This window comes from Plasmodium knowlesi (genome assembly GCF_000006355.2).
Source record: "Plasmodium knowlesi strain H genome assembly, chromosome: 8".
In the NCBI taxonomy this organism is placed as follows: Eukaryota; Apicomplexa; class Aconoidasida; order Haemosporida; family Plasmodiidae; genus Plasmodium; species Plasmodium knowlesi.
The window spans coordinates 1,416,636-1,435,044 of NC_011909.2; the positions used below are offsets into that span (position 1 = coordinate 1,416,636).

At 37.6% G+C, this 18,409-nt stretch overlaps 3 protein-coding genes across 3 annotated transcripts; 2 read left to right on the plus strand and 1 right to left on the minus strand.

Moving 5' to 3' along the window:
* Window positions 1-1,634: 1,634 nt before the first annotated feature.
* On the plus strand, window positions 1,635-4,763 carry PKNH_0831100 (phosphatidylinositol 3- and 4-kinase, putative; the record flags this gene model as incomplete). The annotated part of the gene is made up of 4 exons (XM_002258896.1): window positions 1,635-2,695; window positions 2,794-2,890; window positions 3,041-3,286; window positions 3,408-4,763. 4 exons carry the CDS (start codon window positions 1,635-1,637, stop codon window positions 4,761-4,763), a joined length of 2,760 nt encoding a protein of 919 aa, XP_002258932.1.
* A 2,368-nt stretch (window positions 4,764-7,131) lies between these two features.
* Window positions 7,132-8,588, plus strand: PKNH_0831200 (KIR protein; the record flags this gene model as incomplete). The annotated part of the gene is made up of 3 exons (XM_002258897.1): window positions 7,132-7,149; window positions 7,263-8,159; window positions 8,271-8,588. 3 exons carry the CDS (start codon window positions 7,132-7,134, stop codon window positions 8,586-8,588), a joined length of 1,233 nt encoding a protein of 410 aa, XP_002258933.1.
* Window positions 8,589-9,442: 854 nt separating this feature from the next.
* Window positions 9,443-18,129, minus strand: PKNH_0831300 (SICAvar, type I; the record flags this gene model as incomplete). The annotated part of the gene is made up of 10 exons (XM_039114016.1): window positions 9,443-9,847; window positions 10,172-10,828; window positions 11,114-11,830; window positions 12,589-13,212; window positions 13,834-14,451; window positions 15,003-15,109; window positions 15,583-16,123; window positions 16,296-16,949; window positions 17,214-17,828; window positions 18,040-18,129. The coding sequence occupies 10 exons, from the start codon at window positions 18,127-18,129 to the stop codon at window positions 9,443-9,445; spliced, it is 5,028 nt and encodes a 1,675-aa protein (XP_038969649.1).
* Window positions 18,130-18,409: the final 280 nt, after the last annotated feature.

An 18,409-nucleotide genomic window follows, 5' to 3' on the forward strand; every position in this document is an offset into this window, starting at 1 on the left:
TGGCCACCCGTTTGCACGTGCCACAGTGTAACTGGTGCATTCTTTTGCGGCGGTAGCGGCATCGCACGTATGGGGAGCGAATGCGTGCTGTCCACCCTTCCATGCATCGCGCCCTATCCCTGTTCAGCGGAAAAGGGGAAATGCCAGGAACACTTGGAGCTGCCGCACGGGGAGTATGTAAATATATGTACAAGTATAAGTACACATGTATTTGTACACCCAAGTGCAAAGTCCCATTTACACGCACATAGCGAATAATGTTCTTGAGCGAACGCGCGCAAATGTGATTTCACGGGGGGAAATATATGCCTCCTAAGCGCGTACATGCATAAACTTACGTGTACTTCACGCGGCTGCTTTTTCGGAAAAAAAAAAAAAAAAAAAAAAAGGAGGCCATTTATTAGTGTACCAAACTGTTGGTGCATTTTTGCATCCTTCCCCTTTGCAATTGTTACGCACTTATTTCTACTAAGTAAATTTGGGTTATACGCACGTACATTTCGCACGAATTCAAGTGTGCCCTGCAGAGGCACCATGGGAATGCAGCATACGAATGTGCCTTCTTGCGCAGCGCTCCCTTTGTCGCCGTAATGTTCTGTATGCTTCCTGCCTTCCCCCCTTTTTATTCCGAATTGAATTAATCTCCCTACCCCCTACATACACCTCTCGATTTATTACACCACTCCACCCCAAGTGACGGCGTATGTACACAATAATTTGGGGAGATTAATTACACGGTGGTACTTCTTCGGCCCACTTGCTATTTCCACCCAGCCACTTGTTTCGTTTCCTCTTCCTTTACTTTGCTTCATTTTACGTTGTTTTGTCGTTGTTTATATTTTATGTGCTCCATTTATGTTGCCCCCTTTTATGAAAATCTTTCCAGAGTGCATGCAGTTTTGTTCCCGAAGGGTACATCCTGTCACATGCTCATCTCCTTACCTTTTCATTTCATCGCTGCTTTCACATATGAGATCGTGACTAGATACCCGCGACGCAGTTTTGTGCCCCCTGAGCATTTTCTCATTATGGGAAGTACTCTGATGGCACCGTAGTAGCGGGGAGAGTCTATTGTGAATGCACACATGTACCTTTGCGTGGAAACCTACGCGCATATATGTGTGGTCTGGGCATAATTGTAAGTTCCTTACTCTGCCGCTTCCTCCACGGGAATATACCCTCTCTGCATAGCGAGGAAGAGCAGCGGTGTAAATGATAGTGAAGGGTAGTATACACCCGGATAAAACGCTTCTTTTGTGTGCATACCTATACCCGCTTGTGAGTATGCGGTCAGTGTGAATCTTTCGAGGGGGGGGTCTGAGAGAGGAAGCTTGCCGGGTACACACGCATACGTCGTTCGCCCAGCTGAAGATTCATGTGCACGTGCCCACTTCCATTTGGGTCATTCGAGGAGTCCCTGTTTTTCTGCTTACCGCGGGGGTAACAGGTGTAGCGATCATATGCAAGCAGCTAGGGTAACAACTGCATCGAGTAACTAATTCTTCTGATGACGTGGTAAACCAGACGTCACATCCTGCTTGTAAGACACGCACATACACACCTGATCTATTCTGGATATCACATTTTTTTTTTTTTTTTTTTTTTAATTACGGTTTCCTGTTCTACGGTACACGATGGGGAGCAACAGCCTGCCGATGTCACAGCAGATGTACTTCAGCACTCACAACGCCCTGCGCGTAAACGACGAGAACGATGTGATCAGCACGCTATTTTATGAAATAAACGGGAACAGGCATATCAGCCTGTTGATATTCCCCTTCTACGACGTGCAAATGCTGAAGAGACTGCTGATAAAAAAGTTAAATCTGCCTGGAGGAGTCAAAGTAAATGACATCATAATATTTTACAAGGGAATAAAATTGCCAAACTACAGAATCATAAGTACGTATTTAGAATGTACAGGTCGAAATGAAAAAAATAAAAAAAAAAAAAAAAAAAAAATAAATAAGTTATATTGGGCCATAAAGGATATTAACCCAAATGCATCGATAAGAGTCATAGATCAAAAAAGTTACCCTCCTTTTTTTGAAAATATTTTACACGATATAAAATTAGCTTTTAAGAAAAACATTTCCCCAAAGTTAACTATGGATGGAACAGGAGGTACTTACCTTCTCTTCAACAGTAAGAAGAAGGTATGTTCTGTTTTCAAACCTTTGGATGAGGAAGCATTTGCCCCTTTTAACCCTAGAGGTTATGAAGGGAAGATGTATCAGGAGGGGTTCCGATCTGGAGTCCTATCTGGGGAAGGAGCTAGCAGAGAGATTGCTGCCTACATACTTGATAACAGTTACAACAATTTCAGTAGCGTTCCCTGTACCATCATGGTGGAAGCTTGCAACCCACACTTTAATAATAAGAGCAAGCTAAAATATGTCGACCATGAAAATAACCTGAAGTGGAAATGTGGGTCCTTGCAGGAATTCGTTGATTCTAGGGAAAGTGTAGGGAACTACGACCACAAGCAGTTTAGCATTAGAGACATTCACAAGATTGCAATTTTAGACATACGGGTTATGAACTTGGATCGGAACGATGGCAATATTTTGGTGTCTCCTTTGAAGAGTTTGAAGGATTCGTGTAACCAGTTTCTTTATCGGAACAATCGCAGTCTGGGCACGAGTGATGAAGACACCCTCAAGAGGATCGTTACGATTGATAATAAACCATCCAGGTGGGCGATTCACCTCCATTTGATGTGTCTATTGTGGGCATATATTTGGCGCATTACATTTACCCTGTCTAATTTGCCTTATCCATTCCCACCCGCAGGTACAGCCTCATCCCTATAGACCACGGACTCATCATGCCGCACATAATGGACGTCGCGGAGATTGACTTGGTTTGGTTCGAGTGGCCCCAGACGAAGGTGAGCGCAGGGCGATGTGACGAATTGCCCTTTTTTTGTCACGACCTGTTACGCAGTGTGTGTGGGTGGGTGTGGGATGAGGCGTATGAGACATAGATCATTTGTTCGGACCAAACCCATGTTACTTCACTTGGACACTTAACTTCTTAGGTCCCATTCGACGATGAGGAGCTAGAGGTTATCTTCACGTTCGACCCGGACAAGGACGCCGAGAAAATTCGTAACAAGCTTCTGATCCGGGAGGACTGCATACGGACCATGCGTGTGTGCACAAGGCTTCTGCAGATCGGAGCCAGGATGCACCTCAATTTGCATGAAATTGCAAAAATCAGCACGAGGAAGAACATCGACGAGGAGTCTGTGCTGGAGCATCTCGTACGGGATTCCATCGTACAGGTGGGCTGACAGGGACTATGTAGCAATTGCGGATCTATTACCACGTACTGTAGAACCCATTTTTTCCCCCCCCAACCCTGCTTCACTGATAATTCTCTACCCATTTTATTCCCCTTGATAGGCATATCAAATGATGGACTACACGTCACTTATGAGCACCAATCGACTGGGTTATATCCTGGACTTGGCGGAAATAAAAATTAACAAAAAAAAAAAAAACAGCAGAATGAAGTCAATCGAGAATATCGACGAAGCGTTGAAAGAGAGAAACGAAACGACTGATAAAACTGGTATCAATAAAATGGAAGGGGGGGCGTTTCATTTTAAGCCTTTATTGGAGGATAAGTCCAAGTCGTTGGACTGCAGTTATGGGAAGTCCCTACCCAGTGGGAACACCTTTCAAGATGTGGGAGGAATGGAAACTGCGGAGGATAAACTAAGTGGGAGCAATTCTAGAAGGATGGAAAAAGAAGACAGCGCTGAGGGGAGTGGGAAATTGCAAATCATTTCCGAGAGTGTATCGTGTGCACCTGGTGGCATTACGCCAGACCATGGAAAAGGGAACTTAAGTAACGCATTCGAAGTTACGGAGAAGAAAGAGAAGAGTGCATACGACGGGTTGTATAGAGGGACCCTTGATGTGGATCTTAACATAAGGAGTGAACAGAAGGAGGAGAATAAAACATCGACCAATTCGTTTAGCAATAAGAGTGACTATACGCTGGTTACTGCCAGTTCAAGTTCGTGCATCAATGGGAAGGGGGGGAGTAATTCCTGTAGTGGGGAGTCCCCCAAGGGAAGTGCACATGGTGTGGGGGAGAACTCGCCATCCAGCGATGGGGCGAGTGGGAAACGGGGTGATAAGCAGGACAACCGAGGGGATGATCGCCCACCACCACACAGCGCGAGCGATCAGGACACCAGGGTAAAGGGAAAAAAAAGGAAGAAAAAGAAAAAGAAGAAGTATTTCGATAAGGATGATAACAAGCCAGTTGGTGAGAAAAGGGAGGACGAGGAGGGAAAGGGATTACCGAGTGACAAACCGCATAATGTGTCTGAAGAATTACAGAATGAGACAACCAAGGGAGATTTGCTCAAAGGAGGAGTGCAGGATGATGAAGAAGAAGGTGATGACGAAAGTAGTAGCGAAGAAGACGAGGAAACGGACGATGAGAACGACGAGGTACCGTTTAGGAAACCCACAGGAACCATCAAACGGATAACTGAATCCAGCGGGACTGCCTATCGAGGCATGGAAATGAACAAGGTGAACTCAGTATGGATGATACGAGACAAGAACAACAAAATAATAAACGTCAAATGGGAGAACAAAATATTCGAGAAACTTTTCTTCGAGACCTTTGAAAATTATGTGAAGAGGTATATTAGCGATTATCACCCGGAGTGGAAACAGTATCCTTACAAGGGATCTCATATTAGCGGTATCAAGCATGGATACTTGAAGAGCATAGAATGAGAGGCGTTCTCCTCCGCCGTGATGAATAGTGGAAATGGCATTATAAGAGCATCCATTGGATGAATCCAGTGCCATTTAAAATTCTTCCCCATTCGCACGTAAACACCACCTCTTAAGAATGATCTATCTCAAAAGAACAAAAAGAAATGAGTGGAGGAACGAACGAAAAGGAAAAAGGACGAAGGAAAGGAAAGGGAAAAAGGAAGGTAACTTTCCAGGTTAGGGTTCAGGGTTTAGGGTTCAGGGTTCAGGGTTCAGGGTTTAGGGTTTAGGGTTTAGGGTTTAGGGTTCAGGGTTTAGGGTTTAGGGTTCAGGGTTCAGGGTTCAGGGTTTAGGGTTTAGGGTTCAGGGTTCAGGGTTTAGGGTTTAGGGTTCAGGGTTTTGGGTTCAGGGTTTCGGGTTCTTAGGGTTTAGGGTTTATGTTTTAGGGTTAACGGTTTAGGATCCATGGTTTTAGTGTTCAGGGTTTAGGGTTCAGGGTTTAGGTTTTAGGGGTTTAGGGTTAAGGGTTTAGGGTTAAGGGTTTAGGGTTAACGGTTTAGGATCCATGGTTTTAGTGTTCAGGGTTTAGGGTTCAGGGTTCAGGGTTTAGGGTTTAGGGTTCAGGGTTCAGGGTTCAGGGTTTAGGGTTTAGGGTTCAGGGTTCAGGGTTTAGGGTTTAGGGTTTAGGGTTTAGGGTTTAGGGTTCAGGGTTAACGGTTAAGGTTTCAGGGTTTAGGGTTTAGGGTTCATGGGTTCAGGGTTCACGGTTTAGTGTTTACGGTATAGGGTTTAGGGTTTAGGGTTTAGGGTTTAGGGTTTAGGGGTTAGGGTTCATGGGTTCAGGGTTCACGGTTTAGTGTTTACGGTATAGGGTTTAGGGTTTAGGGTTTAGGGTTTAGGGTTTAGGGTTTAGGGTTTAGGGTTTAGGGTTTAGGGTTCAGGGTTCAGGGTTTAAGGTTCAGGGTTTAGGGTTTAGGGTTCAGGGTTTAGGGTTTAGGGTTTTAAGGTTTAGGTATAAGGTTGTATGGGTATTGGAATAAGGTTGTAGGGGTTTAAGTTTTCATTTTTTATAGTTGAGATTTTCATTTTTTTTTTGTTTGAATTTTTTTATTTTTAGAGTTTTAAGGATAATGGTTATGGTACATCCATATATTCTAGTATTTATACATTTATTGGAGTGCTTTTTATTTTTTTGAGAAAAAAGGAAGAAAGGAGGTGTGCTTTTAGGGAAAAAAGAAGAAATGTTTAAAGGAAGAAACAGAAAAAAAAGGGGGAATGGAAAATTGGGAAGAGAAGTTTTAAAGGAATAGAAAGCAAGCATGTAAAGATAAGGAAGGGAGGAAGAAGCTTTAAGGTAAAAGGGAAGAATGTTTAAATGGAAAAGAGAAAGAAAATTTAATCGTGTAAAAGGGAAGATTGAAGAGCGAAAAGGATATGAATGAATGAAAACAAAGGAAAGCAGGAATGAATGAGTGAGAAGTGAAGTGACGAGAAGGAAGGGAAGCAATGATTGGGGGACAAAATTTCTGAATATGTAGCCCACATATACATATGTACCGTATTGGAAGTTTTCTAGGGAGAATTTTAGGTGTGGATTAATTTAAGAACGTAATGGAGTAAATTAAATTTATTTATTATGGGGCAAGGGAGAATTATATTCTAAGAAGGAGGAAGCTGCGGGAGGGAAGAGGAAATTATTCAGTAGTATAGGGGGGTATCAAATTTTTTTTTCCTTTTAAATTTCAAAGCTGTTTTATTAAATAATAGGTGGGAAAAGGCGCCAGAAGGGAGCATGTGAACATAGTACAATAATGAATGAAATGGTAGAAATAAAATGACCCTAACTAGGTTCATTCAAATGAAAGGAAATTCATAGAAGGGGGGGAAGTGGAATGATAGAAATGTACATAAAAAAAAAAAGAAGGAAAAACTTAATTTCTACCTCTCTTTCTATGGTACAAATATCTTCCTTCTTTACCTCCCTTTTTCTTCTTTCTTATTTATCTCTTCTTTTTTTTTTTTATTTTTATTTTTTTTTTTTTTTTCTCTCTTTTTTAATTTTTTTTTTGGTTCCTTTTAGGTTATGAATTTTTCTTTTTTTCCTTATTTCTCCCTTTTAATATTTTTTCGTGGTATTTCCAACTTATACACATATATATTCGTACATATATACATATATAAATGCATATATAAACATATGTATATACTGCCTCTATTTCGAAGAATTGGAAATTTCATATTGTAGGAGAAATGGGGAACTGAATAATCATAATCGTAGAATGGAGCAGAGGATTATTTTACTGCTCTTCTAAATATGTAAATAGGAAAGCAGTTATAGAATGAATGCATTGCACAAGGAGAAACGAGAGAAGGAATAAGGGGAAAAATGACAGAAACAAAGGAGGTTTGTTCTTACTGCATTTGAAAGGATTACAGCGGTATACATATTATACTTTATAGGTACACTTTAGTAGAAACGTACAATTACATATATTCCACTAATTCCATCATTTATAGGGAGAGGGCGATCCTTTAGATAAATTACCTTCAAGGCAAATATATAAAAACTTAAAAGAGGGCAGGGGGAAGCATATGGGTACAGGTTGCGATAGTGAAAGCAGCGTTCAGGACGTATTGGAAAAATTAGAGGCCTATGTCGTGGATTGTGATACTCTTGGCAATATTAAGCAAGCACTATGTTATGTTAGACAAATGAACAATGATAATGGCAAGAAGAAAGAGAAGGGAAATTATTGTTATGCCCTCTACTATTGGGTAGCGGAAGAAATATGGAAAGTACATAAGAGCGACACAACTGGCGGAAGCACGAAGTTTTCCAAAGCTATAGGTGGATATCAAACTAAAATAGAGGAGAAGGAAAATAAATATGGATGTAAGCCCCCAGTACCCAGTACTGACCCTGAAGTTCGTGAGGCAATGAAAAAATTATTCGATTTTACAGTGGACAAGGATTTTATATGTAAAGCGAGAATGGGTTCTGGAGCATCTGTTCCTGGAACGTATGATGCACACGTAGAGGAAGTGAAGAAGGCTTATAGTACTGTGCGTGATATATGTACACAGAAGGCAGAAGAAAATAACTGGTGTGAGGACTTTAGAGAGTGGTACACGGATTATAATAGTAAGGTAACATTAGAATTAAATTGTGAAGTGGATAGTGCGGCTGCTGTGCAGCTTGATGCTGAAAAGGATATGAGGGAGCATGGAAAGGTTGAATACCACGGGCCCGGCCCATCAGAATCGGAACTCGCTTCCGCATCCAGTTCAACGAGTTCCTCACATCAACCTTTCTCTTTTAATAAATTCTTTTCTGATGATAAAAATATCGTTACTTTATCTTCTGTTATGGCAGCAGGAGCTATATTTCCATTAATTGGTTCTCTTCTATATAAAGTAAGTACATTATAATATATATACATATATGTATACATACATATATACATGTATATGTATATATGTATATGTATATGTTCTTCCCTTTTTTTTTTTTTTTTTTCTTCTCAGTATACTGATATATTTGATAGAATAAAAAACTCCCTCTTTGGTGGCAGTAATAGGAATAGAAGACGGGGAAGATCTACCATTGGACGTCAACACTTTGACGACACTTTCACAGACAATGATTCTTCTACACTAGGAGATGACGGTTCCACCACCCTAGGTGGTGGTGGTGGCGATGTCTCGTCCACCCTAGATGGTAGCTCCACCGATGTTTCGACCATCTATAATGATGGACGAAGTCGACCATCAACCGGAAGAGGACGAACACGGACAGGAACAAATAATAGAAGACCAGGGAATATACGTTACTATGCCACATAATATTCCTTTTCCTTTTTTTTCCTTTTCTTTTCTTTTTAATCTTTTTTTTTTTTTTTTTAATTCTTAAACTTTTTTTTCCTCTTTAATATAATGAATTGATTCAATTATATTTTTTTCTTTTTTTTGTGTGTGTTGAATTATTAATTTTTTTTTCGCAACATTTCAATTGATAGTTTTTTTTTTTTTTTTTTTTTTTCTTGTAAGATGAATGCAGATCAAGCCAGTTTACACATTCGCACTTGGCTAGCTTCTTAATTTTTTTGTAAATTAGGGTACATAAAAAGAAAAAAATAAAAATAAAATAAAATAAAAAAAGAAAAAAAAAAAAAAAATATGTGTGTTCTTAAAAAAAAAAAGAAGAATGTTTTTTTTTTTTTTTTTTTTTTTTATAAACAAAAGGTGTTCTTTCACACCAAAAAAAAAAAAAAAAAAGAAAAAATTTTTGCAAACAAAATAAGAAATAAATGTGGAAGAAAGAATCTTCTTTTTCTTCTTCTTTTTTTTCTTTTTTTTCTTTTTTTTCTTTTTTTTCTTTTTTTTTTTTTTCAAGAAAATATAAAAAGGAAAAAAAGGAAAAGAAGGAAAAAAAAAAGGACAAAAAGGGGTATGAAACCAATATCCTTCATCTTAAACAATAAACCCTAAACTGTGAACACTAAACTCTAAACGCTAAAACCATAAAAACTAAACCGTCAACCATAAAACCTAAACCCTGAACCGTGAACCCTAAACACTGAACCTTAAACCATAAAACCTAAACAGTGAACCTGAGACCATGAACCCTGAACCCTACAACATGAACACTGAACCCTAAACCATGGAACATAAACCCCTAAACCATGAAACATAACCCCCTAAACCATAAACACGGAACCTAAAATTGGAACACGTTCCATAGGAGTATCTTCCATAGGAACCCTTTCCATAAGAACGTCTTCCTTAGGAACCTGTTCTTCTTCCATAAATTCCGATCCCATGAATTCTTGAACCAAAAGTTCCAGAAAATCCTTCTGGTTCAATTGTGTGTCCCCTTTTTGACATTCATCCAACACTTCAAAATGAATTTCAATAATCGTTCGACGATTCACGCGACCAGAACGTTTTGTTCTTGTTGGAGCAGAACGAGGTTTGCGTTCCTTCACTAATCGATATTCATGTGAACCGGCTTCTTCCACACGATCGAGGAGCTGTTCCTGTACTGATGAACCAGGAATATCAGCAGGAGATCTTCTGAGACGTGGTCCTCCTTCACCAAAATACTACAAAAAAAAAAAAAAAAAAAAAGAGTGAGAGGATATTTTTGTTAAGAAGATTGTGAAATGTTCTTTTTACACATTTATTTTATTTTATTTTAACCATTAAAAAATTTTTTTTTTTTTTTTAATCATTTAAAAAAATTCTTTTTTCCTTTTAACCATTAAAAAAATTTTTTTTTTTTCCTTTTAACCATTAAAAAATTTTTTTTTCTTTTAACCGTTAAAATTTTTTTTTTTTTTTTTTCATTAATTTTTTTCTTTTTTTATTTTTTTTTTTTATTTTTTTTTTTTTATTTTTTTTTTTTTATTTTTTTTTTTTTATCTTACCTTCCAAAGGTAATAAGCCATAGCAGAAAGACCAATAGAGACAGGAGCCAAAGGAACAAAAGGGGTAAGGAGATCCGTAATAAGGATGGGACAGACTGTATTCTCTAATGTTTGTTGCATATGTTCTTTGCTCTTCGGTCCTGTTAACAGTTCTTTAGATTTACTTCCTATATCGTCATCGCCAATTTTGCATTTATTATAATCATTGTTTTGTGTGCACACAAAGCAGTCATTAATACTAGCATTGTTTTTGCATTGAGGTAATACAATCTCCATAATGTCTTTACTTTGTTCAAAAGCGTAGTTTATGCCCGAATCTACACTACAATCAGGATGTACTTTATACTTTTTTTCTCTATTCGCCAAGTTTTTTAATTGTTTTGCATATTCTTTAAGAAATAAACAACCCATCGTTTGTTCAAACGATGGGCCCTTAAAAGGGCCCACCCTTTGGCCATTACCGTGGGTATAAATGTGCTGCAATCCTGAAGCAAAAAGTAAACAAGCTGCTTTATTTGTATGTTTTTCTTTATGGCCAAGTTTACTCCAATTAGCGTCGTCATTGCAATATTTGGCAAGGTCCCCTTTAGTCTGACCTTCCGTCATATGTCCTAGAAGTTTCGTTAATGCGCTCTCAATTTCAGTCTTCATTTCTTCCTAAACATAGAACAAAAGAAGAGAAAGAAGAGAAAAAAATATATATGTATATGTATACACATATGTATACATATATACATACCTACATATATATATACATATATATACATACATATATGTACGTATATACATATACATACATATATATATATATATATATATATACATATATAAATATATATATACATATTTATATATACATTTATGTTCACGTATATATATATATATATATATATATAAATATATATATATATATATATATATGTAGTTGTCTACCGCCCTTACCCACTTCACATCGGTGCTTTGTCCACTTGCCTTTCCATTTGTGATTTTGTTCTTTGCTGATTTCCATTTCTTTGCTGCGCATTGGAGTTGAGTACAGAAAGAAGATTTCATTTCAGTGATAGTAGTTAAGGTGGAATTCATTTTGGTGTTAATGGTGGATTTGTCTTCGTTGAGGAGTTCGTTCATTTGCTTTGGGACGTCTTCTTTGTCGTTGTTATTGCAGGGTGAACTTCCACCTGATGATGATGATCCAATTAAGTCTTTATCAACCAAGAGGTCGCAACCACTAAAATTTTCTTTTCTTTCACAAATAAAACAATCATTACCACCAGAGGTCGAACACGAAGCTTTTTTAATTACATTCCATTTTTCAAACATTTCTTTTATTCTTTCCTCATCAAGGGGACAACTTTTCTCCGTTTCCTTTTTTATTCTATCAGCATAAAGATTAAGTGCTGCGCACATCATAGTTTGTTTAAAAAACTTATCATCAGCCTTCTTCTGCTTATCGTTGTCATTACCTTCAATTTTGTTAATGTAGTCTAAACCTGCTGTGATATGATTACATGCTTTTCTTTCGACACTATCAGGATTATCATCCCCAAATTTATTGCATACAACATTCTTCTTAGTCTTTGATTTGTCCTTTCCATTCTGATCGATTTCCTTGAACATCTTCTCCAATGCGTCCTTAACAGTCGTATCCCAAAAGTCACACTGTTAAAAAAAAAAAAAGAAAAAGTTATATATGTAGTTGGCTGGTGTAGTATCCGGTTGGTATATAGTATCCGGTTGGTGTATAGTATCCGGTTGGTGTATAATATCCGGTTGGTGTATAGTATCCGGTAGGTATAGTATCCGGTAGGTATAGTATCCGGTTGGTGTATAGTATCCGGTTGGTGTAGTATCCGGTAGGTATAGTATCCGGTAGGTATAGTATCCGGTAGGTATAGTATCCGGTTGGTGTATAGTATCCGGTTGATGTAGTATCCGGTTGGTGTAGTATCCGGTTGGTGTATAGTATCCGGTTGGTGTATAGTATCCGGTTGGTGTATAGTATCCGGTTGGTGTATAGTATCCGGTAGATGTAGTATCGGATCACTGTCTACCATCCGGTTGGTGTAGTATCCGGTCCCTGTCGGCGAGGAGTCTTTCCTTTCCCCCCCTAAAGTAGCTAAAGCTAACCCCTGAACCTTAATTCCAACAACCCTGAACCCTTACTCCTAAACCCGGCAAACTTACTCCTATACCCTCAAACATTACCCCCACACCCTGAAAACTTATTCCTATATCCTAAAACATTATATCAATACCCCTAAAACCTTACACCTATAACGTACAACCTTCGTCTTATACCTGCAACCTTGTTCTAATATCCCTAAAATCTTTATTCCCAAACCCGGAATCTGAATTTTCTTTTTTCTTTTTTTTTTTAATCTATCGTTCATCGTTGTGGTGGTGATAGTAATACTTACCCAATTCTTCGTAGGAGCAGTATTTCCGTTCATTTGGTTTTGGAACCATTTGGGTGCGGCACATTTGAGTTGGTCACATAAAGTCTTCGTTTCGTTTACTTTCGTTAGGGTGTCAGTTACGGTGGTTTTTATTTCGCCTTTAACTTGTGCTAATTTGGCCGTTACTTTCGTTGGGCTGCCATTTGTGTGAATTTCGCAACTTCCATAGGTGTCATCCAATGTACATTGTCCCCCATTTAATTCTTTGCCAGCAGTGTCGAAAGCCTTCTTTATGCCGAATCCCACTAAACACTTCGCCTTCTCCTTCATATGTTTTGCATAAGAATGAAGTAAGAAACAACCTATCGTTCGTTTCAACGATGGGTCCTTATCCAAGATGTTGTTGCCATTGATGTTGGTCGCCGTAGGCGATGTAAGTTCCTTTAGTTTTTCGAAACCTGATGTAAGATATTGGCATGCCCTCCTTTCAGGGTTGGTGGGTTCCCTAGTACTGTTTGTACTACTGCCATCATCCATTGTCCCACATTGACCTCCTTTGTCTTGACCCCCATTATCTGTCATTGCTTGTGACAATTCTTTCCATAGTTTGGCGACTTCGCCGCCTTCCTTCCCCCAGAAGTCGTCCTGTATAAGTGGAGTAAAAAATATATATATATGAATATATATATATATATATATATACATATGTATATGTATATACATACATATACGTAGATGTATATGTATAAGTATACATTCTTTTCCTTTTCCTTTTTCTCTTTCTTGTTGGTGTGTAGTATCCGGTTTGCCTTCCCTTGCCATTCGGTTAGTGTGTAGTATTCGGTCCCTGTCTGCGAGGAGTTTTTCCTCTCCCTCCCTAAAGCAGCTAAAGCTAACCCCGGAACCTTACTCCTGAACCCTGAAACCTTATTCCTATACCCTAAAACCTTACACCTATACCCTAAAACTTTTACTCCTATACCCTAAAACTTTTACTCCTATACCCTACAACCTTTACTCCTATACCCTAAAACCTTACTCATATACCCTGCAACCTTCTTCCCACACCCCTGTAACGTTATTCTTATACCCATAGAACCTTACTACTGTAACCTACAACCTTACTCCTATATCCTAAAACCTTACTCATATACCCTACAACCCTCTTCCTGAACCCGGAATCTGAATTTTTCTTTTTTCTTTTTTTTTTTTTTTCTTTTCTTTTATTCCTTTTCTTTTTATTCCTTCTCATTTTATTCTACTTACCGCATTATTGTTCCCCCGGGCCATCTGAACTCGAGATGCTAAGCATTGTAAACGTTGACAGAGGGAGCCAGTATTTCCTTCTGTTGTAGTTATTGTGGATAGGGTGTTATTGACGTCGTTTTCTTTCGTCTTGAGTAATGATTCTAATGTAGGCTTCACTGTGTCATTTTTTTTGCCACTATCAATGGGGCAATTGTCAAATTCTTCCGTCAACTTGCACTCAATGCAGGGTTTCTTATTTTTGCAATGATCTTCCTTAATGTCTTTTGCCTTTAAAAAAGCGACCCTAATCCCTTGGTCTATGTGACAAATTTTGCTGTCTTCTTTCATTTTTTGTACGACGGCTTTTAACATTAAGCAGGAAGCGAATTGTCTGAACTCTTGGTTATCATAAGGGTTATTCTGATTCCCCGCGTCATAGTTCAGCTGTATATTAGATATGTGATGTAGTCCTGCTGCAGTGAGTAAGCATGCCGTTTTATTGGCTTTGCCGTGGGCGTCCTTATCGTCCCAGCCGCCGCCACCGCCGTTGCAGTGATGGGCAACTTTATCCTGCTTTGTCGTCATGTCACCCAGCAGTGATTCTAACTCTGTTTCAAAGTCACTCTTCATGTCATTCTAAATATAAAGCGGGAGTTATATATATATACATATATATACATATACATATACATATACATATATATACATATACATACATATATATACATACATATATACATACGTACATACATACATATATATACACACATATATACGTACGTACATACATACATACATATATATACATACATATATACATATATACATATAAGTATACACATGCGTATACACATACGTATACATATATGTATATACATACATATGTACATACATATATACATATACATACATACATATACATATATATACATATAGAAATATGTGTATATGTATATATGGACATATATGTTGTCGATGTTATTATTGTTATGGATGTTATTATTGTTGTTGATGCTGTTATGGATGTTATGGATGTTATGGATGTTGCTATGGATGTTGTTATGGATGTTATGGATGTTATTATTGTTATTATTATTGTTATGGATGTTATGGTTATTTCCATTCCAACATCAGCACAGCACACTAAACCATGACCACGACCACGACCACGACAACACATTACTTACCCAAGTAACGGACGCAGTTCCGGTTGAGCCTCCGTTCTTCCTTTTTCCCCATTTATCTGCTACACATTGTAGACGATTACAGAATTCACCGGTGTCACACGGTTTACCTATAAGCAGACACAGACAAACACATAGACACATACATATATACATACATATATATATACATATACATATATATGTATATACATATATATACATACATACATATATACATACATATATACATATATATATATATATATACATACATATATGTATATATATATATACCTATATACATATATATATATACACATATATATTTATACATATATAAACATGTATACATATATATACTTATATGTATATATATATGTATATATACATATAATGTTATTGTTTTTATTTTTATTTTTTTGTTTTTGTATTTTTGTTTTTGTTGTTGTATTTTTGTTGTTGTTTGTTCCTGTTGGTTTTTGTTCGTTGGTTTTTGTTTTGGAAATGGATGAAGGTGGATGTGAATGGATGTGAATGGATGTGGAATGGTCATATATTTGTTATTGGTAGGTTGGAGGAGAGAAAAAAAATGTCTACTTACATATGGTCTTGATAAGAGATTCGTCCTTTAAATTAGAATCAGTTTTGAGCTTTTCCTCTACTTCCGTCTTCACATACTTCTTTTGACTATTCTCGCCAATTGTGCAAGTTGCAAGATCCTTTAAGGGTACCCTCGGACACTTAAAACACTTAACATTATCATCCTTGCAGCCGATACTTCCCCCCTTAATGCTTTCATTATTTTCGACAAATGCCTTAGTTATCCCCTCCTTTACACTTCTTTCCTCTTCACAGGGAAGTGCTTCTAATTTATCAGCAATGGCATTTAATAAAAAACAACGCATCGTTCTTTGGAACGATGCCGTAACGGCATCGTTCGTGCCGTTGTCGGGGATGTCGTAGAGGTTTTTTAATCCTGCTGCTATAAGGATGCAAGCATCCTTATCAGCTTCCTTCCCATTATGCCCCGTGAGACCGCTGCAGTATTTCTCAAATTCTGTCCTCTTATTCTCAGTTGTGGCCTCCTTGAGGCCATCCCCCAAAGAGGTTACTTCATTTGGGACTGCCTCCCATACTTTATCCTACAGTTGAAGTAATATATATACATATGCAGAACGCATATATATGTATACATATGTATATACATATAGACATATACATAGATATGCATGTATATGTGAGTATATATGTATATATATATATATATATATATATGTATATGTATACACATATGTGTAGTGGTTATTTGCTTACCCAATTACGGGGGACCCTGTCTCTGCCTTTTCTATTATGTTTGTTCCATCGGGCCGCTACACATTGGACTTGGTCGCAAAGTTCTGTCACATTATTTACTTCCTTTGCCATTGTCTTAATGTCGTTATCGTTCCCATGGACGATGGTCTTCAATTTGTCCTCAACATTCGAATCTTGGCTAGGACTTCCATCTGCCTTAATTTTACAATCCTTCAATTTGTCATTTTCTTCCCATTTGCACGGAATACAAGTTTTACCATTGCCACTGCAAGTACCAGGTACTTTCTCACTGAGGTCCTGCCACGAATTAAATGCTTTGCTTATACCAGCATCAATCTCACAGACAGCATTCTTTTTCATTTCATTTGCATAGGAATGAAGTAAGAAGCAGCCCACCGCTTGTCTGAACGATGGGTATTTCTTAGATAGGATGTCGTCGTCGCCTGTCATCGTAGGACCATCGTACAGTTTTTTTAATCCGGCATGCAAATAATTGCATGCCTTCCTTTCAGAATGAGTTGCATCCCTTGCACTGGCATTATCACCCATTTTATTACATTTCTCCTCTCCTGCTCCTTTACTCTGTTCCATTGCTGTGGACAATTCTGTCCACAGCGTCTTCACTGCGCCATCATCCACCTTCCAGAAGTCTTTCTGCAAGTGAAGTTATATATATATATATATATATATATACATATACATGTATGTGTACGCATACATACATACGTATATATACGTATATATATACATACGTACATATGTATGTATGTGTATATATGTATAGATGTATATATGTATATGCATATGTATACATATACATGTATATGTATATATGTATACATATATATACATATGTACATATATACATGTAACTGCCATTTCTTACTACACAATTAGACAGCGTGTGTGCCCACTTACCTGTCCCGTGGTCCCTTGTCCCTTGTTCTTGTTCTCTTCCGACCGTTTTGCGGCACAATTTACCCATTCACATAACTTATTCTCCTTATTGAAGTTAATCAAGGTTTTTTGTATTGCGTCGTCCTTCGTTTTGTCCTTGCCTTCGAACAATTTATTCACTTTTTCCTTTACATCGTCGGAGGTGGTGCCATTGCTAATGGAGCAACCATTAATGCCGTCCTTAGTATTGTCCATCCAATTGCATTCAAAACAATTATTGGTATTACTAGCTGTACATTGATCTGCCGCACTTTCCATAATGGTTTTACTTTGGGTAAAAGCGTGATTTATCCCTTCATCTATGCTACAGAACCCTCCTCCTTTTGCTTTTTTTTTTAATTCTTCAGCGTAAGCTTTTAATAAAAGACAATTTATAATTTGAGCAGAATATTTGTTAGGGTCACTATTTGAATTTTTGTACATCGCATTCAACAATTTTGCCATGTGCTCACATGCTGCTTTATTTGCACTATCTAGTTTATCGTCGTTGCACTTGGCACCTCCCGTGTCACCATTGTCTACCGTATTAGTGATGAGTTCTCCCAGCTTCTTCTCGACGTTGTTGCTCCAGAAATCCTTTAATATAGAAAGGGAAGGTATATATATACATATATATACACATGTACATACATATATATACATATATACGTCCATACATATATATATATATACATATACATACATATATGCATGTCTATATATATGTACACATGTACATATATATATATATATATATATATATATATGTACATATGTGTATATATAGGCAGTCATTCCCCTTGCTTACGGTGTTGGTGCTGCCCTTCCCATCTGTTAATTGCCAATATTGTTCTGCACATTGCAAGCGCTTGCAAAATGTATTGTTCTTGTCTTTCATGCACACATCAGCTGCAAAAAGGAGAAAAGGGAAGGAACAGAAGAAAAGTTAATACGACATGTAAAGTGTTATGTGTGTATATATATGTTGTATGTTGTATGTTGTATGTTGTATGTTGTATGTTGTATGTTGTATGTTGTATGTATGTAGATTGAGTAAATGTATGTCATTCACAATCGATGAAAAATTTTTTTTTTTTTTTTTTTTCTTTTTTCGTTTGGGATTGTTCTAAAATATGCGGTTTTATATGCCATCCAGTTCCCACCATCCGGTTAATACC